At 43.8% G+C, this 26,460-nt stretch overlaps 1 protein-coding gene across 1 annotated transcript in view; it reads left to right on the top strand.

Moving 5' to 3' along the window:
* The window catches only part of ACTR8 (actin related protein 8), a 663,070-nt gene that overhangs the window by 312,599 nt on the left and 324,011 nt on the right, over positions 1-26,460 (top strand). The window contains exon 10 of the mRNA XM_044077614.1: positions 4,413-4,553. Coding sequence (XP_043933549.1) covers positions 4,413-4,553 — 141 coding nt within the window. The remainder of the gene's footprint in view (positions 1-4,412; positions 4,554-26,460) is intronic.

A 26,460-nucleotide genomic window follows, 5' to 3' on the forward strand; every position in this document is an offset into this window, starting at 1 on the left:
CTCCTGTCAAGCCTGACAGATACTATAGGGTCCCAGAAACCCACTCTCATTTCTTTAGGGCCCATGCTGTTGATTTAGAAACAATTTCCCAGGGGCCTAAAGGGGTTTCAGCTACCACCTCCAAAAACCCTTTGCCCTCCGACAGGGAAGCAAGGTCCTTAGAGAGATGGGGAAGAAGGTCTACACCTCCACTACTTTATCTATGAGAGCTCTCAATTGTCTCTTTCACATGTTTCAATATCAGGATTTCCTGTTAGATGATTTACAGAAAAGATTGGCCTCCCCTGAACCTTTAGATAGGAAGTCTTTGCAGGAGGCTGTACACAATTCTCAGCAAGTTAGCAATCATTTTCTACAGTGTGGATATGATGCATTGGAAGCTTCATGTAGGGCAGCTATGACAGGGGCGGTCATTCGTAGACATGCATGGTTAAAAGATCAACCTTTACCAGATCATGTTAAGGCAAAGCTTCTTGATGCACCCTTGGAAAGCTTTTTGGTGCTAATGCTAAAGACGTGTTAAAGTCCATTGAGGAAAAAGCCAAGTCAGTTCAGACAGTCAAAGATTTCCTCCAGGTTCAGCCACCCAGATTCAGCAGGAACTGGCCTTCTAAAAACTGGTCCTTTCCTAATCCTGAAAGATTTCAAAGGGGCAAAAACAGACGTGCCCGAGGAAGAGGCCAATACAGAGGATCCTACAGGGGACGACAATGGCAACCAGCAAACCAAAGAAGTGACACAGGGGTTTCTCCCGCCCCACAGGGACATTCTCAATGACTTTCCTCTAGTTCCGCTGACCAAGGAGCAAGCAGAAGCTCCCTTGGGCGGAAAATTATCTCTGTTTACAAAAAATTGGCACAAACTGACAAAGGACAAATGGATTTTGGACATCATAGACCACGGTTACAGGTTCCATTTTCATACCTTGCCAAGAAAACTGGACATGCCAAACCTTCCACAAAATCAGAGGGCAGAGGCTATCAAGCAAATTTCTCTGCTTGCTCAGATCAAAGCAATAGGAAAAGTTCCACAACAAGAACAAGGTCAGGGGTTTTACTCAAGACTGTTCCTTGTTCCAAGAAAAGAAACTCAATGGAGACCAATACTGGACTTGTCCGCTTTAAACACTTTTCTCATAGTACCAAAGTTCAAAATGCTGACTCTACAGCAACTCCTTCCCATGCTGGGCAAGGGGTCTTGGCTGGTTACTCTGGACCTCAAGGAGGCATACCTGCATTTCCCTATCAGACACAGCTGCAGAAGATACCTCAGATTTCTTGCAGGGCCAGAGCATTATCAATTCTCAGCATTGCCATTTGGCTTATCTACTGCGCCCAGAGTATTCATGAAATGCCTGGCTTCAGTAATTGCTCATTGCAGGCTCCAGGGGATTCAAATCTACCCGTACCTGGACGATTGCCTCATACAAGCGGACGACAAACTAACTTTGACAAAAAACTTGAATTATGTCATACAGTTACTACAGGCTCTGGGATACACAGTCAACTTTCAAAAGTCAAGACTTCAGCCATCCCAGCAAATTACCTTCTTAGGAGCCAAACTAGACACAGCCTCTCAAATGGCCTACCTGACAGAAGACAAGCAAAAGAAGTTAACTCATTACTTCAAAAGTTTAGCAAAGCTCACCCAGATGACTGCAAGGAGATTCCTACAGGCCCTGGGTTACATGGCATCCTGCATTCTCCTGGTTCCAGTAGCAAGACTACACATGAAAAGCTTCAGTGGTACCTAAAAAGCTTATGGTCTCAACACAGCAACAACCTAGAAGCAACCATACCACTCATTCCATGTCTTCAAAAGGAATTTCTATGGTGGCCCTCAGTAAGCCAGTCAAACACAGGTATGTCATTCAAAAAACCTCAGATAACACAGACCATGACCACAGATGCCTCAGACCTTGGATGGGGGGCGCACATGGAGGGCAGATGTATTCAAGGACAATGGACTCCAAAGGAAACACATCTGCATATCAACCAAAAAGAAATGCTGGCAGTAATGCATGCTATTGAGGCCTTCGGACAACAACTACAACCAGGCCACCTACTAATACGGACAGACAACACCACTGTGGTGTGGTACATAAACAAGCAGAGGGGCACTCATTCTTACCCCCTTTGCAGACTGACAATGAATCTTTGGGAAAAATCACTGAGCCTAAACATACAGTTGCAATTCCAGTTTGTTCCAGGCAAAGACAATGTTCTGGCGGACAGTCTAAGCAGGAATTTCCTAGACCCCCACGAATGGAGGTTACATCTAGAAATCTTTATACGACTCACTTCAACATGGGGCAGGCCGGACGTAGACCTATTTGCCTCCCACCTCAGTCATCACTTACAAAAGTGCTGTTCAAGGACATATCATCCACAAGCATGGAAAACAGATGCTCTCTCATTCAACTGGAGCTCCCTAAAAATCTATGCATTTCCACCTCTGCCACTGATGACCACAGTGTTACTAAAGATCAAAGCAGAGCAGCCCAAGGGGATCCTAATAGCTCCAGACTGGCCAAGACAACATTGGTACCCACTACTATGGAGCATATGTCACAACAAAACGTGGGCCCTCCCCCAATGGCCCCAACTTTTGACTCAGCACAACTTCAGGACAGTTCATCCCAACATCCAGACGCTACAGCTAACAGCTTGGGAGATCCCATGAATAACCTCAACCTACCTCTTTCCAAGGAAGTTCAGCGGATACTGACAGAAGCCCGCAGACCATCCACCAGAAAGGTTTACTCAGCTAAATGGAAGAGATTCTGCATTTGGAATACCACCAAGGGTCATGATGCATCACTTCTGAGCATCCCACTCATTCTGGAATATTTGGCAGATATGCTACATAATGGGCTCTCATACTCCTCTATAAAAATACATGCTTCAGCTATCTCAGCTAGATACAACACTGATCCACCTGTGTTTTCACATCCTTTGTTAAGGCAATTTCTTAGAGGAATCAAGAATATAAAGCCCCCAAGAAAGGCACCAGTACCAGCTTGGGACCTCAACTTTGTCCTAGAAAAATTGACTCTACCCCCCTTTGAGCCAGCAGCTTCGGTGGATTTACAATTTCTTTCCTGGAAGACAGCTTTCCTGTTGGCCATTACCTCAGCAAGAAGGGTTTCGGAATTACAGGCCCTAATGGCTATACCACCGTTCATAACCTTTCACAGAGACAGGGTCTCCTTACGAACCAACCCAACCTTTCTCCCAAAAGTGGTATCTAGGGTCTCTCTAAATCAAGCAATTCACCTGCCTACCTTCTTTCCCAATCCTGAAAACAAAGGGGAAAGACTGTTGCATACCTTGGACATTCACAGACAACTTCGCTACTACCTGGACAGAACCAAGACCAGTAGGAAGTCTGATCAGCTTTTTGTAGCTTACGCCCCTGGAGTACAAGGAAAAGCAATTTCAAAACAGACAATTTCAAAATGGATTGGACATTGCATCAGATTCTGTTATTCCTTCCATGGAAAGAGTGTGCCAGCCAATGTCAGACCACACTCCACCAGAGCTACAGCCACCTCTACAGCATTCTTAAGAGGGGTGCCTACAAAAGACATTCTAGAAGCTGCTACATGGAGCTCCATGCATACATTTTCCAAACACTACAACCTTCCTCTGTATTCCAGATCCAGAGCAGGCTTTGCTTCGGCAGTCCTGCAGGGATCGATAGCTACACCATCCTTTTCTTAGAGAATTCCACCTCCCCCAGCTAAGCTATGGTATTCAACCCATATGTTATGACTGCAGTTGCATTCTTGAAGGACATAGTACAGTTTTGTACCTACCATAAATGTAGATGTCCGATAGATATGCAACTGCAGTCGGGTTTTCCTTCCCCTCTATCCTTTGGGTCCACTCCTATCCCTGTTATCCTTAGCTGGGGATATCTGTTATGGTGTATCTGTTTATTGCTTATTTATTTGTCTGGAAACCTGTTTTATCTTCCAATTTGATTACAGCCTTCCTTGGAGGGCACCTGGCATCTGGGGCAAGAAACACTGAAGAAGATGGCGTCGGCTGATGCTTATGTACTCCAGCCGCTCTGACGTCGGAGAGAAATGCGAAATCAGCCGATGTCGGACCCAGACTTTGGAATCCGGCCGACCGAGGGCTGCCTGAGGCAGGACAACCCCATATGTTATGACTGCAGTTGCATATCTATCGGACATCTACATTTATGGTAGGTACAAAACTGTACTTTTTTTTTCTGTTATGCTGTTGATTTGCAGATGTAGTTGCGTACTGGCAACTCAATTGTTTTCTGTAATTTATTGAAATCATTTTCTGTTTTCGGCACATGACAAATTTTTTTTTTTTGCTGTGTTTTCTGTTGATGCCAATTTCAGAAGAACTGAATTTGTGAACATCTCATTTTGACAGGCACCCATGGCACTGTTCTACCCATCAGCCTTTGGGATAGTGGGTCAGAAGATGACATGCTTGCAGCACAGGTCACAGAGTGATCCTGAGGACCCCCATGATGAACACTATCTACTGTCAACACAGAGTAAACAGGATCAGGTATATGCTGCCTATTGTTAAGTAGACATTAATTAAGTGATTTAGTAATGTAGGCAAGGGAAGAAGGACATAAAGAATCAGGCTTGTGGCAAATGACCAAAAGGCACAGTTGTGTGCATAAGGGATGAGAATGATAGCAAGCAGGGCATAGTGGAAAGGAGTTTCAGGCACAGGGAGAGTTGATGCTGTGGGCTACTTAAAACAGCCATCTTTCTACCCAGGTTATATCAGCATAGACTCCTCCCCTTCCTTCACCAGATATCCATAGTCACACACATGATGACCCTTCTGTAATGCAAATGTTACCGTGAGTAATGTTTGCTTGTCACAAAATATTTAAAGTTGTCTTAAGTTATACTCCAACAAGCAGCATGGTGAAACGCACAAAATTTTTAATAAAAAGTATCTTAACAAAAAGAGTAACCAGCTATATAAAGTATTCTAAAATTAAGTTATCCTACACTTGTACATCAGAGCTGTGATGCTGAAGATATAACTTCATGTACATTACAAATGATTTTGTGCTATTTAAAATATTCTGTAAATTTGTTCATTCTGCTTCCACTCCCGCTGGTGACAGTGAATCTTTTCTTTCAGAGCATTACAGCATACCAAGACAGATCTGTTAAGATTTTTTTTCAGGGCTAGCCACCTAGCAGTATAAATACTGGCTTTAGTTGATTTGGTCACGTTCGCTGATGTTGATATGATACCCAACCCAATCTAAATATGGGAAGAAGAGAGCTGATGATGATGGTGATCTATGATTTTTGACTTATGTTCTAAGGCAGTGTTTTTTGTTTTTAGGAGGCCTGCCATTTGTGTTGGGGGGTTATGTGTAAGTTATCTGGGAGGCTCCTTTATTTAATGTTTATTTTTTTTTCTTTTGTTTATGGTTACTGACTTGTGTTGCCGTTCATTGCTTCCTCAGTTACTGAAATGTTACATTGACCTATCATTCTGATGTTGGTTGATAAGACTGTCACCTAGCAACACTGTGCTGGCTTGTACATTTGACCATTATTCATTTCTGAGAGAATTAATGTCAGTCACCATATTTCTGTGGGAAACTTCTGTCTTGCCGCTCAAGGAAAGATAATCTTCTTACATATAATCTTCTTACAGATTATATTCTGAAATTACAATGCTGTTTTAAGTAATCCTTTGAGTTCCTTTAAGAAAATCAGCTTGTTAATGCAGTTAATTAGGTGGCGGTAATCATACCTTAATATTACAGTTTTTGACATTGTAGTTTCAACATTCCATCCATTCATCCGCAACCCTTTACCATTTTTTACACATGGGGTTGGAGTGCCAGTAGAATTGCTTTATATCTGTGCCATGTACTTTGATTTTTTCCATTTGTTTTGATTCCATAAATTCCTCAAGAAGGCCATTTGCTATAACACTATCAGAAACCTATAATTCAAAGTGGAAAGGGATAATGATGAAATAAGGGGGAAGCTCAAGAAACAAGGAGAGACTAGGATTTTGGATGTAGACTTTTAAGGAGAGCAACAATAATCATACAGAATATTATATTCCTAAAATAACAGAAGGTATTCTAAGAACTAGGCCATCATGGGAATGGAGAAAGTAGATTTTGCCGATAGTGATGGCTGCAATTAGGTATGCAGACAATAGGCAAGAGGAGGCTGGAGTTTACTGGAGAAAATTGGCAAAGGAACCAAGGTATTGGGAGCAAATAACTAGAGAGGGAAAGGTAATAGAATGGGAAGATGCCAAGAATTTATTTGGACTGCAGGTTAGAGATTGTCTTCCCTATTGAAGATTGATAGAGTATAGGCAAAGAGAAAGAAATAGGGGGGCCCTAAACAAAAGACCAACACTGGAAGAGTTTTTAGTAGAATCTAGAACAGAAGCTGCTGTTAAAAAAAGGAACAATTAGTAGAGCATATAAAATATTGGATGATAACTATAAGAATCAATCAGAGGAGGTTAGAAGGATTGAAAAGAGAAACTGGATAAGCAATTCACAAAGAAGCAATGGTGAGCTGTATGTTTGTCTCCTAAATATGCAACAGAATCTAGAGGATATAGGATTTTTGCTTGGAAATGTTTGCATAGATATTTTCATAGCCCAAGTAGACTCCAGAGAATTTTTCCTCAGGTGGACAGCAAATGTTGGAGGTATGATAGGGAAGAAAGAGGTAATTTGGAACATAATTTTTGGGAGTGTAATGAGTTGACAGTCTTTAAAGACTCCCTGCAGACTACTCTATCAGAGATACTGGGTGAGCAAATTGGTCTAACTAGGAAATGATTTTCCGATCTATGATGCAGAATCAGAATTGCTTAAACCTAGTAAGGCCTTGCTCAGTCTAATTACGGTAGCTGCCAAAAAAGCAATTACTTGAAAATGGAAATCAAAGTCTAAACCAACTGTACTACTAATAGTGAATATAGTAACAGATATAAAACAACTGGAATTTTTTTTTTTTTTTTTTTTAGAAAAGGGTAGGAGTAAATGACATAGAAAAAATGGGAATTGTGGGAATGATACATGCAGAGGAGGAATGAGGTTTAAAAGAAGGCAGGATTTGAAAGAGTTATGTCATGTTTGACTGACAATGATTGGGTAGATTATAAGTGATGTATAATGTTTTCAACTAAAATTATGTCAGTATAGTTTGATGTTATAATGTTTGCAACTAAGATTATGTCAATATGGTTTGTTTTCATTTATGTAAATGTATGATTGCTTATATCGTAAGTGATAATTTAATAAAGATGTTTCTTGTTTTAAAAAAAAAGGCCATTTGATACATGTTGAACCCTGTCCATGAAGAAATACTTTATCACCTTTGAAACATTCTTGTCTTACCAATTCTCTTTTTATACATTATGTATACCCGTCTTCTCCCAAAAAATGCTGATCCCTTTTTTTCATTCCTTTGAGTTATTTGTGTTTTTCTGAGCCCATGTGGATAGTCAGAGCCTGATTTTCTGAAACTCAGGTTTTTGCGACAGAATACCTAAAAGCGTGTGAGTGATGGCACATAGCACCAGTCTGGGGATGCTTGAAGGTATTGTTTTTTTGGGGGGGAATGAGATCCATTGAACAGTTCCTCACAAAAGAATATGGCAGCTTTATGACACCAGTCAGATATTTTGGACTGTAAATTTGAGTTTTAGAAGATCACGTTTTACTTGTTTGCATTGTTTATTTCTGCCATGCCATGATTTAGACCCTATGTCATTGTTGCCTTTTCTTTACATCATGTGTTCTCATAATGCATTGACAGATTTGGGCATTGTAGGATACACTGTGGTCTTGGTGCCCACATCTCCATTAATCTGTTATCTCATCCTTTTTGTTGCTCAGTCTGCCAGTTTTCATTAATGCCTTCTAACACTGATGGCCCTCTCTTTCCAGATCCTTTTTCATTCTTATTGTTGCTAGTATCTTGCTGTTCATTATGTCATTATATCTTGAGTTTGACCAGGTGGATTATTTTGCATTGGATCTGAAGTATCATATATTTGAACATTTACTCTTGTTGTGAAGTCCTTTTTCCTTTTACTTCACCTTTCATATCAGCCCTTTTGTAGAAATGTGTCATTTGCAGTCAGAGCCGGTGTTGGCAATTTGCGGTAGCAAATGTCAAGTAGAAGGTCCCCTGGACACTTCCAGTCCAAGTATCACCCTATCACTACCCCTCCTCCTAAGCAATATTTTAATTCATACTGCAGAGTTTTCGGAGTAGGATCAACAGACTGACCTGTAGCTGCAATGCTCTTACATTATAACAGGTATGTGTATCACACTATGTTGGCCTACCTCACAAAGTGACATTCACAGGGGATGCCATTTCGTTGCATCAATGATGCATTACAACAACTTTATGTACAGGGCTGGACTTGGGTGAAATGTTACCCTAGGCACTGCCTGTTGTTGCACTCCCCCTTCTACACCATGCACATTACTGTTTCCTTCTGTTTTTTAACATTTTGCCTTACTCTCTAGCATTTTTGAGAAGCCGTGACTTTTTATATGCTCTGAAGTGCATTTTAAAGCTTTTTTTTCTTTGTACGTAACATTTCTTCCAATGATGACTTAAACAGAAGTTATGATTAAGGAAAGAAATTCAGTGTTGCTGTTCAACTTTTTAGTTTTCCTTGCATCCTTTCAACACAGTTTACCTACCCAAGACAGCATAAGAGTAACCATTTAGGAAATAACTCCATTAAGCCAGTGCCCCAAGAAGCCATAGGGTTATAGATGCTCTGAGTATACTTTAGAGCATTTTACTGACCTTTTAAACTAATAGTGTGTCCCGAACAAAAATCGTGAGTAATTTAGAATTTCAGTCTTATTTTTTTCTTTCAGAGAAGACACAAGTTGTGCCCAAGGCTTAATTTTCAACTCTGACAACATAATTGCTCACAATAAACTAACAAGACACACTTGTTTATGACCTATCTGTGAATACTGCCTCTCTAACCCCTCCAAAAAAGAGAGATGTTTACTAGTTGGGCATCTCCCTGGTGTTAGATTGGGATGAAAGAAGAGGTTCACATGGCCACAGTCATGTGTGTACTTCAGGTGACTGTTGTCATACATATTCACAGCGTGCCTCCTCAATTTTCACCTGTATACATGCCTGATTCTTAGGAAAGTGAAAAGAATAATGATTACAGTACTTTATCTTCCACACAGTACACCACTTCTACACGAGGTATAGTAACTTTTTTGAACACCCCCAAGGTCTGTAATGCCCACACTGTTCCAACACAAGCTATAATGACTTTCTGTGCACACCACTAAGGTTTGATTGTGATGAAAGTTAAATAAGTAATGACTGCACAACCTACAGCAATCTTCTGTATACCCCTCTGAATATTGAGGGGTTTTAGAATGGGTGGGGTTAAGGGCACAGGCCACCGCTAAGTCCATGTCAAAATCCATTTTTACAGTGTAGGGTGTGGGGACCACCAGACCTTTAGACACTGATAGTATCCGAATGTTCTGTGATGTATTTATGGATGTCCTTCAAGGATGCATCTGCAGTCATAACATATGGGTTGTCCTGCCTCAGGCAGCCCTTCGGTCGGCCGGATTCCAAAGTCTGGGTCTGGCCTCGGCTGATGTCGCACTTCACCCGACGTCATAGCTCCTGGGGTATAAAGGCATCAGCCGACACCATTTTCCTCAGTCTTTCTTGCCGCGCGGTGCCCGAAGCAGAAGCTGTTCGCAAGTGCCGGTCGGTCAGATCCAGAGATTTCAGCTACTGAAGACTTCTAAAAAAGCTAAGTACCCCGTTGGGGACTCTTTCTTGCCTCAGCCAATGTCAGACAAAGTAAATAATTGTTTAACTTGTGGGAAACAAATACCTCATAAGGATTTCCACTCTTACTGCCTTCCTTGCTTAGGCCCAGACCACGACGTATCAGCTTGTTTAGCCTGTGCTTCCTTCAACCGACGGACACTTAGACGTCGGTCGGAGTTTGCTGAAGAGTTTTTTGGTCCCGCTTTTGCATATAAAATGCCGTCGGAGACTCCGACTACACATTTAGCCAAAAAACGCAAGGAAAAGGACCGACACTCGCGGCCCGCAGTTTCGGCTGAAACCACGGTTAGGCCTACCACAAGTGTCTCGGTTTCGGCTGAAATCGCGTTCTCAGTTCTTCCTTCAGCCGAAAGCATGCCTCCGACAACCGAGGCCTCACAGGCCCTGGCTGAGTCGGCTACAGAAATTCATACCAAAGAAGCAGGCACACAGGAATTGTCCGACACCATTTCGTTGGACATCTCTACTCCTGCACGTGGGGCAGCTAGGCCCCCTGCTTCTATGTCTATTAAGGCCTTCTCCAGGGCTAAGGCAGCTAAACTTTCCAAGGCCTTACCTACTAAAGCTCCCTCTCACAGGCCTTCCTCCAGTTCTCAGATTCTTAGCCTTGCTGAGGACCTTATTTCTCTGATCAGGGGATCCCAACCTCACCAAGACAGGGCCTCACAACCTCCTCCTGAAAAAAGGCCTAGGACTGAACCCCCTGAACCTCTCTCCTCTGACTATTCCTCGGATGGGTCAGAGTTATCAGACCATCAGGAAGGACCATACTCACCTTATGAGGATTCGGATGCAGAAGACTCCATTCCTTCTGCCTCCCCCCCAGAAGAATTTTCATTTGGGGAAACCCTACACTCAATGAGGGAACACTTCCAGTGGCAGGGTCAGGATTTTTCTGATTCAAGGAAAAGGCTAAGGACTTTTTTACACTTACCACAGCATAGGCCTTTAGCCGTACCACCTGTACTATCAGTTGTTGATGATGCATACAATGATGCCAGTCCTGCCCCTGATTCTCTTCCCCCGGCCCCTGCCAAACCTGACAGATATTACAGGGTCCTGGATTCTCACTTCCATTTGTATAAGGCCCACGCTGCAGACCCAGAAACCATTTCTCAGGGCCCTAAGGGTGTTGCAGCTGCCTCTGCCAAAAAAACCCTACCCTCTGAAAGAGAATCAAGAGCATTAGAGAGATGGGGTAAAAAGGTTTATACATCTGCTACTCTTTCTGCTAGGGCTTTAAATTGTCAATTTCACATGATACAGTACCAGGAATTTTTGTTAGATCAGCTGAGTAAAAAGTTTTCCTCTCCTGAACCTTTAGACCGTAAGTCACTTCAGGATTTGGTACACAACTCACAGCAGGTCAGTAATCATTTCTTAAAATGTGGCTATGATGCACTGGAGGCTTCATTTAGATCAGCTATGACTGGAGCAGTGATTCGAAGGCATGCCTGGCTAAAAGAGCAATCCTTGCCAGACCATGTTAAGTCAAAACTCCTAGATGCCCCTATGGAGAAACAAAGTTTATTTGGCTCCCCTGCACAGGAGGTTCTCAAAAAAGTGCAAGAAAAAGCAAAATCGCAAAATCTGTACAAACAGTCAAGGATTTCCTGCAGGTCCAACCTCTGAGGTTCAGCAGAAATTGGCCTTCAAAAAATTGGTCCTTTCCAGACACCTCCAGAGCACAGAGAGGCAGAAATAGACGCCCAAGAGGCAGAGGTCAATCAAGGGGTGCCTACAGGGGCCGTCAGTGGCAACCTGACAACCAGAGGAGTACCGCCACAGCTACGACCGCAACCACTTCCACAGGACAGACACAATGACTTGGCTCTGATTCCGCCTACCAGGGCACAACTGGAAGCACCCTCGGGCGGAAAGTTAGCTTTATTTTCAGAAAACTGGCATTGCATTACAGGAGACAAATGGACTTTGCAAACAATAGACAAAGGCTACAGGTTTCATTTCCACACCTTACCAAAAAAGAGAGGAATGCCAAGCCTTCCATCAAGCCAGAAGTCAGAGGCTCTAAAACAAATCACCAACTTACTAAGGATGAGAGCAATAGAAAAGGTACCATCTATGGAACAAGGCCAAGGATTTTACTCCAGACTATTCCTTGTACCAAGAAAAGAAACTCAATGGAGGCCTATTCTCGACTTGTCCGCACTGAACACATATCTCATTGTACCAAAATTCAAGATGCTGACCCTACAGCAACTTCTTCCCATGTTGGGCAAGGAGTCTTGGCTGGTGACTCTAGATCTCAAGGAGGCATACCTGCACGTCCCCATACGACCAGATTGCAGAAGGCACCTCAGATTTCTTGCAGGATCAGAGCATTATCAATTCTCAGCATTACCCTTTGGCTTATCTACTGTGCCCAGAGTATTCACGAAATGCCTGGCATCAGTAATTGCTCATTGCAGGCTTCAGGGAATTCAGATTTACCCATACCTGGACGACTGCCTAATACAAGCGGACAAAAAGACAAAAATAATAAAGGATTTGACCTATGTCATACAACTGCTGCAAGCCTTGGGATACACAGTCAACATACAGAAGTCAAGACTAGTGCCATCCCAAAGGATAACATTTTTGGGTGCACAGCTGGACACAATAACTCAGATGGCTTTTCTCACAGAAGAAAAACAAAAACAACTTCCAGTTTACTTCATGGCATTGACAAGACAAACTCAGCTTACTGCAAGGAAAGTCCTGCAGGCCCTGGGTTACATGGCATCCTGCATAATCTTGATCCCACATGCCAGACTGCATATGAGAAAGTTACAATGGTACCTAAAGAATGTATGGTCTCAACACAGACACAGTCTAGAAACCATGATACCAATCATTCCATGCCTGAAACAAGAATTCCTGTGGTGGGCTCAGGCCTGCCAGACCAACAGAGGGTTGCCTTTCCACAAACCACAACCAAGGCAGACCATCACCACGGACACCTCAGACCTAGGCTGGGGGGCACACATGGAAGGCAAGTGTATCCAAGGCCTATGGTCCCAAGACCAGCTGAATCTACACATAAATCTAAAGGAGATGCTGGCAGTGAAGCATGCAATCGAGGCATTCAAAACATTCCTCCAGCAAGGACACCTGCTGATAAGGACGGACAATACCACAGTCATGTGGTACATCAACAAACAGGGAGGCACGCATTCCTACCCTCTATGCTGGATGGCAATGGATCTGTGGAACCTAGGCCTGAATCTCAACATTCAATTGCAGGCCAGATTCGTACCAGGAAAAGAAAATTCACTAGCAGACAGATTAAGCAGAACTACCACGGATGCTCACGAATGGATGCTGCATCCAGACATCTTCAAAACCATAACAAAGACATGGGGAATGCCAGAGATAGACCTGTTCGCCTCCCCACTCAACCACCAACTGAAGAAATTCTGCTCAAGAGAATACCACCCACAAGCCTGGAGGGTGGACTCCCTTTCTTTCAGCTGGAAGGACCTGACAGTTTATGCCTTTCCACCTCTCCCATTGATGTACAAAGTAATACTGAAGATCAGGGAGGAACAGCCAAAGGTAATCCTGATTGCTCCAGACTGGCCAAGGCAGCATTGGTACCCGCTACTGAGAAGCATGCCTCGGACGAACTCATGGCCTCTACCTCTATGGCCTTTACTTCTAACACAGAACAACTACAAGACCCTGCATCCAAACTTGAAAACACTGCAGCTAACTGCCTGGAAAATTGCATAAAGCAAAACCAACTTGTTTTATCTCAGAGGGTCAAGGACATTATCCTGGAGGCTCGCAGACCCTCCACAAGGAAAACATACTCAGCCAAATGGAAGAGATTCCTCATTTGGAGTGCATCAAAGGGAACAGATGTCACACTGGCAAACCTAGCACACATCCTAGAATACTTAGCAGAACTGTTTCACAATGGCCTGTCCTATTCTTCCATTAAGATTCATGCTTCAGCAATCTCAGCAGAGTACAACATGGATCCTCCTATCTTCTCTCAACCTCTCCTCAGACAATTTCTAAGAGGGATCAAAAATGTAAAACCTCCAAGGAAACCACCTCTGCCTGCATTGGATCTCAATATTGTGCTGGAAAAATTGACACTTCCCCCTTTTGAACCAGCAGCATCAGCAGACTTACAGTTCTTATCTTGGAAAACTGCCTTCCTTCTAGCAATCACTTCAGCAAAAAGAGTATCCGAGTTACAGGCCTTAATGGCAGTGCAGCCTTTCCTTATTTTTCACCAGGATAGAGTGTCTCTGAGAACCAATCCTACTTTCATGCCAAAGGTGGTATCCAGAGTATCCTTGAACCAAGCTATTCATTTACCTACGTTCTTCCCAAACCCACAGAACAGGGGGGAAAAATTACTGCACACCTTGGATGTACACAGACAACTGCACTACTATCTGGACAGAACTAAGACCAACAGAAAAACTGGCCAGCTTCTGGTAGCATATGCAACAGGAGTGCAAGGAAAAGCAATTTCCAAACAGACAATTTCAAAATGGATAGGAAATTACATTCGTTTCTGTTGCTCTTTTCATGGAAAGACAACTCCTGAAAATATCAGGCCTCACTCCACAAGAGCTACAGCCACCACTACAGCTTTCCTACGAGGAGTGTCTACCAAAGACATTTTAGAAGTTGCTACTTGGAGCTCCGTGCATACATTTGCCAAGCATTACAATCTTCCCTTATACTCCAGATCCCGAGCAGGTTTTGCAACTGCAGTTTTACAAGGGATCTTAACTGCACCATCATTATCTTAGTGCCTCCTCCCCCAGTTTGGCTATGGTATTCTACCCATATGTTATGACTGCAGATGCATCCTTGAAGGACATAGTACAGTTTTGTACCTACCATAAATGTAGATGTCCGATAGGTATGCATCTGCAGTCAGAATTACCCACCCTCCTTCCCCTCTGTGGTATTCCTAGGGTACTTACCCCTCTCTTAGCTAGCTGGGGGAATCTATTATGGTGTATTTGTTTGTATGTATATATGTATATATACCTTTTGATTTCTACTGTTTGGAATGTCTACCTTTATCCAAATTTAGCCTTCCTAGAGGGCACCTGGCATCTGGGGCAAGAAACACTGAGGAAAATGGTATCGGCTGATGCCTTTATACCCCAGGAGCTATGACGTCGGGTGAAGTGCGACATCAGCCGAGGCCAGACCCAGACTTTGGAATCCGGCCGACCGAAGGGCTGCCTGAGGCAGGACAACCCATATGTTATGACTGCAGATGCATACCTATCGGACATCTACATTTATGGTAGGTACAAAACTGTACTTTTACTGTCATGCTGCTGAAGACCAGAACAGCAACAACCAGAATCCTGAGACAAGCATACTGAAAGACTAAAATGTTAAAAACCACAAGGCTGAAAAACAGCTCTGTACCTCTGCAGATCTAGGAAGGAATGCTAATGTGGGTCCTGCAAGAGCAGCAAGCTTGTGAGTTCAATATTGCAAGTTTCAACATTTTAGTCTTTGCTATATTCATCTCTCAACATGCATTACGTTTGAAATATAATTATTTAACTGCATTTTTTTTGTTGTTGTTGCTTTGCTGCTACACAGAGTTATGTATGTGTCTGGCATTATTGTGCTTGTGCACAGATAAAAGTCAGTATTGTTACACGCACGCACACACACACACACACACACACACACACACACACACACACACACACACACACACACACACACACACACACTCCTAAGCCATAGCAATACTAGTTTTACACACTGATTTCAGCAAACAGCAATACATTGTGCAAAACTAGTACTGTCATTCCAGATCACTGACTGTTGTTTAGCAATCGTCAAACAATACCAGGACTAAATCACTTAAATTACCCCAGTGAGGAGTAATGCATAACTGTCACTGTGCCTGATTTCAAAGAATGTCCCCGATTTTGCCTCAAAATTTTGATCTGTCCCTCATAAAAAGTTTAATTTGCCGGTAAATCATTCAGGACAGAGAGTCAATAAATCCAGATATCAGAGTTTCATACTTTTCCCAAAACTCCATTTTAATGCAAAACATGTTATTCCATTAACTTTTTAAGTCGGAGTAATATTTAAAATATGATCTGGATTTTGAACCCTTTTTCTGCTATTATTTTTGGCTTTGCCAAGACTTCTTGAGCAAAGAAGTTGAAAGTTATAGTAATTGGCAATGTCCTGCTAGTCACATGTTGCAATATTCATAACATGAGGGATTCCCTGCCTAGGTGACCCGAACGTCCAGCCAGTATACCAAATGCTTAAACCACTGCAAGGTACGTGTGATGCCACATGTAGGTTAGCAGCTGACATAAGCCATAAAAGTGCTGTCGGCACATGCCATCCTCAGAATTTCTCTGCTACTAGTCCGAGCACCATCTTCTACCATTCGTCTGATTACCGAGTAGTTGCTGTTTCAGATAAGTACACCACTGGAGGATTTATTTATTTATTTATTTTTCTTGCTACTGCATGTTTTTCTAGATTAATGTCATCCAAGAAAGGCAAGCACCATTATGGAAGACACATTCCACACAAAGATAACCACAATCAGTGTTTGTTTTGTCTGAGGTCTGCTCAGGACTATAAGGCTTGTATGATTTGTCAGTCGTTTGTCTCTTAGATGCTCAGCAGTCTTCTTTCTGTCCTGAACATTTACCTTGATAATCAGAGACTCAAGCATCTTGCGCTTGCAATGGAGGTTACGTCGGGTCCACCCGATGAGTTTCTGAAGAAAAAGGTAAAAAAGGTTAGGCCTGAATCTTCAACTGTGCCTCCGAACCTAGACATCCCTACTGAGGCTAGTGAAGGCCCATAAGTCCGTACAGTGGATGGTTCTCTTCCTGCAGCGGGTACTCGTCTGGAGGCTGCTAAGGAGAGTACCCATAAGCACATGTACAGAGGTCTCACAGACGTCCATTCAGGATGGTAAGGGGGAACCACGGCTCACTTCTTTGGACAACCCCATGCAGTACTTCTCCATGCTTGGCCGTTGAAGACTGGCCATCTGTGCTGGAGCCTAGGCCTATGGCAGTATGTCGGCCCACCCATCCCAGCCTAGAGTAGATCCTCCTCTTAAAAAGAAACAAACATATAAACATGTTTCTACTTCTCAGGGTCCTTACCCAGACTGGTAGGCCTTTTCCCAGTGAATTCTTAATGTTTTTCTAGCCTTAAGGACTTCTTCTGTTCAACCTCCTACTCCAGGATCTCCTCCTCCTCCTTTGCCTAGGTGCTCTTCTGCAGAAGCATCCTCTTCAAATGAGTCTCTTGCTTACTCAGCACAAGTAGATGCTCCCCTTGGGTTGTACTTCCCCTGAAGTAGACTCAAATGATGGCGACTCCCTTGAGGAGGACATCTCCTTTGGAAAGACAATCTGAAGGATGAGAGATTTTTTTCAAATGGGAACGCTAAGATGTCCTTCAAGGATGCATCTGCAGTCCTAACATATGGGTTGTCCTGCCTCAGGCAGCCCTTCGGTCGGCCGGATTCCAAAGTCTGGGTCTGGCCTCGGCTGATGTCGCTCTTCACCCGACGTCATAGCTGCTGTGGTATAAAGGCATCAGCCGACGCCATTTTCCTCGGTCTTTCTTGCCGCGCGGTGCCCGAAGCAGAAGCTGTTCGCAAGTGCCAGTCGGTCAGATCCAGAGATTCCTACTACCGAAGACTTCTAAAAAGCTAAGTACCCCATTGGGGACTCTTTCTTGCCTCAGCCAATGTCAGACAAAGTAAATAATTGTTTAACTTGTGGGAAACAAATACCTCATAAGGATTTCCACTCTTACTGCCTTCCTTGCTTAGGCCCAGACCACGACGTATCAGCTTGTCTAGCCTGTGCTTCCTTCAACCGACGGACGCTTAGACGTCGGTCGGAGTTTGCAGAGGAGTTTTTTGGTCCCGCTTTTGCATACAAAATGCCATCTGAGACTCCGACTACACAATTAGCTAAAAAGCGCAAGGAAATGGACCGACACTCGCGGTCCGCGGTTTCGGCTGAAGCCTCGGTTAGGCCAACCGTGAGTGTCTCGGTTTCAGCTGAAACCGAGTCCTCGGTTCCTCCTTCGGCCGAAAGCATGCCTCCGATAGCCGAGGCCTCACAGAGCATGGCTGAATCTGCTACTGAAATTACTGCTACAGAAGCAGGCACCCAGGATTTGTCAGACACTATTCCCTTAGACATATCTACCCCTGCACGTGGGGCTGCTAGACCCCCTGCCTCTATGTCTATCAAGGCCTTTTCCAGGGCTAAAGCAGCTAAATCTTCTAAGGCCTTACCTGCTAAATCTCCCTCACACGGGCCAACCTCTAGTTCCCAAATTCTCAGCCTGGCTGAGGATCTTATTTCTTTGATCAGGGGATCCCAACCTCACCCAGACAGGGCCTCTCAACCCTCCAGATAAGAGGCCTAGGACTGAACCCCCGGAACCTGTCTCTACAGACTATTCCTCTGATGACTCAGATATTTCAGACCATCTTGAAGGCCCATATTCTCCTTATGAGGATTCTGATGCAGAAGACTCCATTCCTTCTGCTTCTCCTCCTGAAGAATTTTCTTTTGGGGAAACGCTACATGCTATGAGGGAACACTTCCAATGGCAGGGCCAGGATTTTTCAGACTCAAGGAAAAGGCTAAGGACTTTTTTACACTTACCACAGCATAGGCCTTTAGCCATTCCTCCAGTACTAACAGTTGTTGATGATGCATATAATGATGCCTGTACTGCTCCTGATTCTCTTCCTCCGGCCCCTGCCAAGCCTGACAGATATTACAGGGTCCCGGACACACATTACCATTTGTATAAGGCTCCTGTTGCAGACCCTGAAACCATTTCACAGGGTCCTAAAGGTGTGGCAGCTGCCTCTGCCAAAAACCCTCTTCCCTCTGAAAGGGAATCTAGAGCATTGGAGAGATGGGGTAAAAAGGTTTATACTTCTGCTACTCTTTCGGCCAGGGCCTTAAACTGTCAATTTCACATGATACAGTACCAGGAATTTTTGTTAGACCAGCTAAATAAAAAACTGTCCTCTCCTGAACCTATAGACCGCAAGTCCCTTCAGGATTTGGTACATAACTCTCAGCAGGTCAGTAACCATTTCTTAAAATGTGGCTATGATGCACTGGAGGCTTCCTTTAGATCAGCTATGACTGGAACAGTGATTCGAAGGCATGCCTGGCTAAAAGAACAATCCTTACCAGACCATGTTAAGTCAAAACTCCTAGATGCTCCTATGGAGAAACAAAGTTTGTTTGGCTCCCCTGCACAGGAGGTTCTAAAGAAAGTGGAAGAAAAAGCAAAATCTGTCCAAACAGTCAAGGATTTCTTACAGGTCCAACCTCCGAGGTTTAGCAGAAATTGGCCTTCGAAGAATTGGTCCTTTCCAGACTCCTCCAGAGCACAGAGAGGCAGAAATAGACGCCCAAGAGGCAGAGGTCAATCTAGGGGTGCCTACAGGGGACGTCAGTGGCAACCTGCCAACCAGAGAAGTGCTGCCACAGATTCAGCTACAACCACTTTCACAGGACAGACACAATGACTTGACTCTAGTTCCGCCTACCAGGGAACAACTGGAAGCACCCTTGGGCGGAAAGCTAGCCTTATTTTCCGACAATTGGCATTGCATTACAGGAGACAAATGGACTTTACAAACAATAGACAAGGGCTACAGGTTTTACTTCCACACTCTACCACAAAAGAGAGGAATGCCAAACCTACCACCAAGCCAAAAAACAGAGGCTCAAAGACAAATCAGCAACTTACTAAGGATGAGAGCTATAGAAAAGGTACCACCTATGGAACAAGGCCAAGGATTTTACTCCAGGCTTTTCCTTGTACCAAGAAAAGGAAATCAATGGAGACCTATTCTCGACTTGTCCGCACTGAACACATTCCTCATTGTTCCAAAATTCAAAATGCTGACCCTCCAGCAACTTCTTCCCATGCTGGGCAAGGAGTCTTGGCTGGTGACTCTAGATCTCAAGGAGGCATACCTGCACGTCCTTATACGACCAGATTGCAGAAGACACCTCAGATTTCTTGCAGGATCAGAGCATTATCAATTCTCAGCATTGCCCTTTGGCTTATCTACTGCACCCAGAGTATTCACGAAATGCCTGGCATCAGTAATTGCTCATTGCAGGCTTCAGGGAATTCAAATTTACCCATACCTGGACGACTGCCTAATACAAGCGGACAACAAGGCAAAATTAACAAAAGATTTGGAAAATGTCATACAACTGTTGCAAGCCTTGGGATACACAGTCAACATGTAAAAGTCAAGACTAGTACCATCCCAAAGGATAACTTTTTTGGGTGCAGAACTGGATACATCATCTCAGATGGCTTTTCTCACAGAAGAAAAACAAAAGCAACTGCCAGTCTATTTCATGACATTAACAACACAAACTCAGCTTACTGCAAGGAAAGTCCTGCAAGCCCTGGGTTACATGGCATCCTGCATAATATTGATTCCGCATGCCAGGCTGCATATGAGAAAGTTGCAATGGTGCCTAAGGAATGTATGGTCTCAACACAAGCACAGTCTAGAAGCCCAGATTCCAATAATTCCATGCCTGAAACAAGAATTCCTGTGGTGGGCTCAGGCCTGTCAGTTGAACAGATGATTGCCTTTCCACAAACCACATCCAAGCCAGACCATCACCACGGACGCCTCAGACCTAGGCTGGGGAGCACACATAGTGGACAAGTGCATACAAGGCCTATGGACCCAAGACAAGCTGAATCTACACATAAATCTAAAGGAGATGCTGGCAGTGAAACATACAATCCAGGCATTCAGACCACTCCATCAACAAGGTCACCTGCTGATAAGGACGGACAATACCACAGTCATGTGGTACATCAACAAACAGGGAGGTACACACTCATATCCTCTTTGCCGGATGGCAATGGACCTGTGGAATGTGGCCCTGAATCTCAACATTCAACTACAGGCCAGATTTGTACCAGGAAAAGAAAATTCACTAGCAGACACCTTAAGCAGAACTACCACGGATGCTCACGAATGGATGCTGCATCCAGATATCTTCAAAGCCATAACAAAGAAATGGGGACTGCCAGAGATAGACCTGTTCGCCTCCCCACTCAACCACCAATTGAAGAAATTCTGCACAAGAGCATACCACCCACTTGCCTGGAGGGTGGACTCCCTTTCCTTCAGCTGGAAAAACCTGACAGCATATGCATTCCCACCTCTTCCTTTGATGTACAAAGTCCTACTGAAGATCAAAGAGGATCAGACAAGGGTAATCCTGATAGCTCCAGACTGGCCGAGGCAACATTGGTACCCGCTACTGAGAAGCATGTCTCAGACACACGCATGGCCTCTACCTCTATTTCCCTTACTTCTAACACAGAACAACTACAAGATCCTACATCCAAACTTGAAAACACTGAAGCTAGCTGCTTGGAATATTGCATAAAACAAAATAAACCAGATTTATCTCAGAGGGTTAAGGACATTATCCTGGAGGCACGCAGACCCTCCACAAGGAAAACTTATTCAGCCAAATGGAAAAGACACCTCATTTGGAGTGCAGCAAAGGGAGAAAATGTCTCATTGGCAAACATAGCACACATCCTGGAATACTTAGCAGAACTGTTCCACAATGGCCTGTCCTACTCCTCCATTAAGATTCATGCATCAGCAATTTCAGCAGAATACAACATGGATCCTCCTGTCTTCTCTCATCCTCTACTCAGGCAGTTCTTGAGAGGAATCAAAAATGTAAAGCCTACAAGGAAACCACCTTTACCTACATGGGATCTCAACTCTGTGCTGGAAAAGTTAACACTTCCCCCTTTTGAACCAGCAGCAACAGCAGACTTACAGTTCTTATCTTGGAAAACTGCTTTCCTGCTAGCAATCACTTCAGCAAGAAGGGTATCTGAGTTACAGGCATTAATGGCAGTACAGCCCTTCCTTATCTTCCATCAGGATAGAGTGTCTGTGAGAACTAACCCTACTTTTATGCCAAAAGTGGTCTCCAGAGTATCATTGAACCAAGCGATTCATTTACCTACATTCTTCCCCAACCCACAGAACAGGGGGGAAAGACTTCTACATACCTTGGATGTGCACAGACAATTACGCTACTATCTGGACAGAACTAAGACCAACAGAAAAACTGACCAGCTTCTGGTAGCATATGCAACAGGAATACAAGGGAAAGCAATTTCAAAACAGACAATCTCAAAATGGATAGGAAATTGCATTAGATTTTGCTACTCTTTTCATGGAAAGACAACTCCTGAAAATATCAGACCTCACTCCACAAGAGCTACAGCCACCACTACAGCTTTCCTACGAGGTGTGGCTACCAAATACATTTTAGAAGCTGCTACTTGGAGCTCCGTGCATGCATTTGCCAAGCATTATAATCTTCCTCTATACTCCAGATCCCGAGCAGGTTTTGCAACTGCTGTTTTGCAAGGGATCTTGACTACACCATCTTTATCTTAGTGCCTCCTCCCCCAGTTTGGCTATGGTATTCTACCCATATGTTAGGACTGCAGATGCATCCTTGAAGGACATAGTACAGTTTTGTACCTACCATAAATGTAGATGTCCGATAGGTATGCATCTGCAATCAGGATTACCCACCCTCTTTCCCCTCTGTGGTATTCCTAGGGTACTTACCCCTCTTTTAGCTAGCTGGGGGAATTTATTATGGTGTATTTGTTTGTACGTATATATATATATATATATATATATATATATTTATATATTTTGATCTCTACTGTTTGGAATTATTTGCATTTATCCAAAATTTAGCCTTCCTAGAGGGCACCTGGCATCTGGGGCAAGAAACACTGAGGAAAATGGCGTCGGCTGATGCCTTTATACCACAGCAGCTATGACGTCGGGTGAAGAGCGACATCAGCCGAGGCCAGACCCAGACTTTGGAATCCGGCCGACCGAAGGGCTGCCTGAGGCAGGACAACCCATATGTTAGGACTGCAGATGCATGCCTATCGGACATCTACATTTATGGTAGGGTCAAAACTGTACTTTTCAGAAGTGCAGAAGATGTACTGTGACCTGTTGCAGATAGACTCCCTTTTTCCTTCTCCTATTCCACCTGTTTTGTCTGCTTTTCTGGATGCCTTCCTCTGTGTCCAAAATCCCTGATTCACAATCCCCAGCCCCAAAATTACTGCATAGATTTTACAGGGTCCCTGAGGACATCAGATTTCTTTTCATATGTCCGCCTGCAGATCCTGCTGTGATATCAGTGTCTGCAGTTAGACCCTCTAGATTTCTGCCCCCCACAACTCTTCTTCCCTCAAAGATAATATGATAGGGAGGCTAGATAAAAAGTTTACACATCCTCTACTTTGGCCTTCAGGGCCAGACTCGTATGTCTAAGTATGTTCTGGTCCTGATTTCTTAGGCTTCACAGCTGTTGACAGATGTTCCAGACTCTGCAGCCAAGACACAACTTTTTTTTTCCCTTTTGACAGCCTCTTTCCAATATACTCATCACTTCATAAAGTGCAGTTGTGGCGCAGTTGAGGTATCTGCTAGATCGGCTGCATCTGGATCTGTCCTTAGGAGATGTTCTTGACTAAGATTACAGCCCTTGCCTAATGATATCAAGGAAAAATTATGGCTGCACCTCTTGACAATTCTGGCCTTTTAGGTGGTAATGCTGCTGCCCTTTTCAAATCCCTTCAAGAAAATGGGAAAGAGTTACATGAACTTAGGCATATCTTTGTGTGTCTAGATCCAGAGTATCATAGGGATTATCCTTCCAAACCTTATTTTGTGAGGAAGAAAACCCATACCATCCCCCCACCTCCCAAGAAAGGGACATGCAGCCAGAGCTCTCCCAGAACTCAACCGGACACTGCTCAAAAGCCCCCTTTTCCTGACAAATCAGGTAGTCTGTGACCATCTGCCTGCACTCTCTGATATTCCTCTTTCCCAGTGCCTTTCTCACTTTCTTCTTAGGCAAGCATAACCACAGACAAATGGGTCCTTTCCATTGTCCAGAACGGTTACTTCATGGTCTGGAAATTGGGTCTGTATTATAAAATTGAATGTTAAGGTTGTCGAACACCTAAACGTCGACATCTAAACAGCAAAAGCTGAAAACCACGAACTGCCACTTCCGCATATTTTTTCACAGGGAAAAAATTTGCTTGGCCAGCAGAAAGGAAAACAAACTTTCAAACCATAATCAAGTGGGGGTCCTTGACTCCCCCCATCCCCCAACTAAATATGCCATTCCCATAAATATTCCCGATAACGGCCAAGCAAATGTTTTCCCTGTGAAAAATTTGCGGAAGTGGCCATTTGCGGTTTTCAGCTTTTGCTGTTTAGGTGTCGACATTTGGGTGTTTGACAACCTAAACTTTCGAGTTTATAATATAGACCCTGGAAATCCATCCCTCCTTTCATAGGCATCCGTCAACCCCCTTAAGACCAGCATCTTCATTTTCCTCAGGTGCTTCGAGACTTTGTTTTACAGAGAACAATTCAGGAAGTTCCTCCTCTGCAAAGAGGATAAGTATTTTATTTGTGGCTGTTTCTTGTCCCCAGAAAAGATGGCCCATCTTAGACCTGTCTCAACTCAGTCTTTTTCTTCAGGTTCAGGCCTTCGGGATGCTTATCTGCCAAACTCTGTTCCCTCTCGTACTTTCTCTGGTTTCTCTAGATATGAAGGATGAATATCTTCATGTTCCTATTCACCCTGTGTTCAGGAAATTCCTACATTTGTCTATTGCTCCCTCTCAGTTTCAGTTTTGTGCTTTTCCCTTTGGACTCTCCACAGCTTCAAGGATATTCACAAAATGCTTGGCTCCTGTCATTGCCTTTTGCAGACTTCATGGAATTCTCATTTACCCTTACCTGGACAACTTACTTATACAAGCAAACCATCCAGACATTTTTCTTCAGAATCTTCAAAACACCACCTCCTTACTCCAAAGCCTGGCGTTCACTGCCAACTACAGCCAGTTCTCTTTCAACCCTTTTCAGGATCAGGTTGTCTTCGGTTGCAGGATAAGGACAGACCTTATGATGGCTTTTCTGTCTCTGGAAAAAATGCAGTCTCTGCTGGCCTACTTTCAGCAGTTGCTTCTTCTAGCTTCAGTAACAGCTAGAGAGAGTTTCTCAGAATGCTAGGGTTCATAGCATCTGTTATCCCCATGTTACCCTTAGCCAGACTTCACATGTTAAAATTTCATTGGTGTCTGAAATCTCTGTGGTCTCAGAATGCTCATCTTCTCGAGTTTGTTTTTCCTCTTCTTCCTTGCTTGAAGAAGGAATTACAGTGATGGATTCAACAAATATCCCTGAATATAGGCCTTCCTCTACAGCCCCCTCATCCAGTGTGGGAGCTGTTTACAGATGCTTCAGACCTGGGGTGGGGGAGTGACATTGGGGAACCTAAAGGTTCAAGGCCTGTGGTCTCCCCCACCATAAGGAAACAACATATCAACATAAAAGAGATGAGGGCCTTAATTCGTGCTCTACAAGCTTTCCATTCTTCTCTTCACCCAGGTCCCCTGAAACTGTTCAAAGACGACACTACATTCCTTTGATATGAGAACAAGAAGGGAAGGGCAAAGTTGTACCTGCCTTCAGGCCTGGGAGAGTGCTTCTCAAGCAAGGTTCACATTACCAGCTATCTACATTACTTCAGCTCAAAATGTTCTGGCAGACACTCTGAGCAGGTCCACGACACAAGCCCATGAATGGATGCTTCGCAGGGATGTGTTTCTGGACATTGTCCACCAGTAGGGTACTGCTCAAATAGCTGTCTTTGCCTCCCCCTTGAAAAACAACTTCTGAAATTTTGTGACAGAGTCCCAGATCCTCTGGTATGGAAAGTGGATGCTCTATCATTCTCATGGAAGGGGATGATGTTCTTCATGTTTCACTGTTGCAGCCATTACATTTGGGTAATCTGCTGGCAGGTTGCCCTCAATCGGCCTGATTAACAAAGTTTTGGGTCCTTCGTCGGTTGCTGTCCCTTCTTCCATGCCGTCATGCAGCCGACGCCATTACATCAGTCTTTCTTGCCAGCGGTGCCCAAAGCAGAAGCAGTTCGCAAGTGCCGGTCGGCTGACTCCTGAAATTTTCGTTTTCGAGTTTCAGAACCGAAGTCTTCAACTAAATAGCTAAGTACCCCGTTGGGGAAACTTTTTCTTGCTCCTTACCGATGTCAGTAAAAGTTAATAAGTGCATTACTTGTAGGAAGCAAATACCTCATAAGGATTTTCATTTATACTGTATTCCTTGCCTAGGACCTGAACACAATGTACCTTGTTGTCGGTTTTGTGCTAAATTTAATCAACGCACTGTTAAACGCCTGTATATTTTTGCTTCTAAATATTTTGGCTCACGATTTAATTATCCAGAAATGTCGTTGGTTAGCAAGCCGACTACTGGAATACCTAAAAAAACACAAAGAAAAAAACAGAGACAGGCCGGCAAGGTCCAAAACTGATAACATTTCTCCTAAGCCTGTCGCCAGTTCGCTGGTACTCAGTGACATACTTTCGCAGCCCCTGATACCCGCTACTTCTGATTCGCAGGCCTCTACTGAGAC

The sequence above is a fragment of the Protopterus annectens genome, chromosome 7.part0 (assembly GCF_019279795.1).
Source record: "Protopterus annectens isolate FY-2018-M chromosome 7.part0, PAN1.0, whole genome shotgun sequence".
Lineage (NCBI taxonomy): Eukaryota > Metazoa > Chordata > Ceratodontiformes > Protopteridae > Protopterus > Protopterus annectens.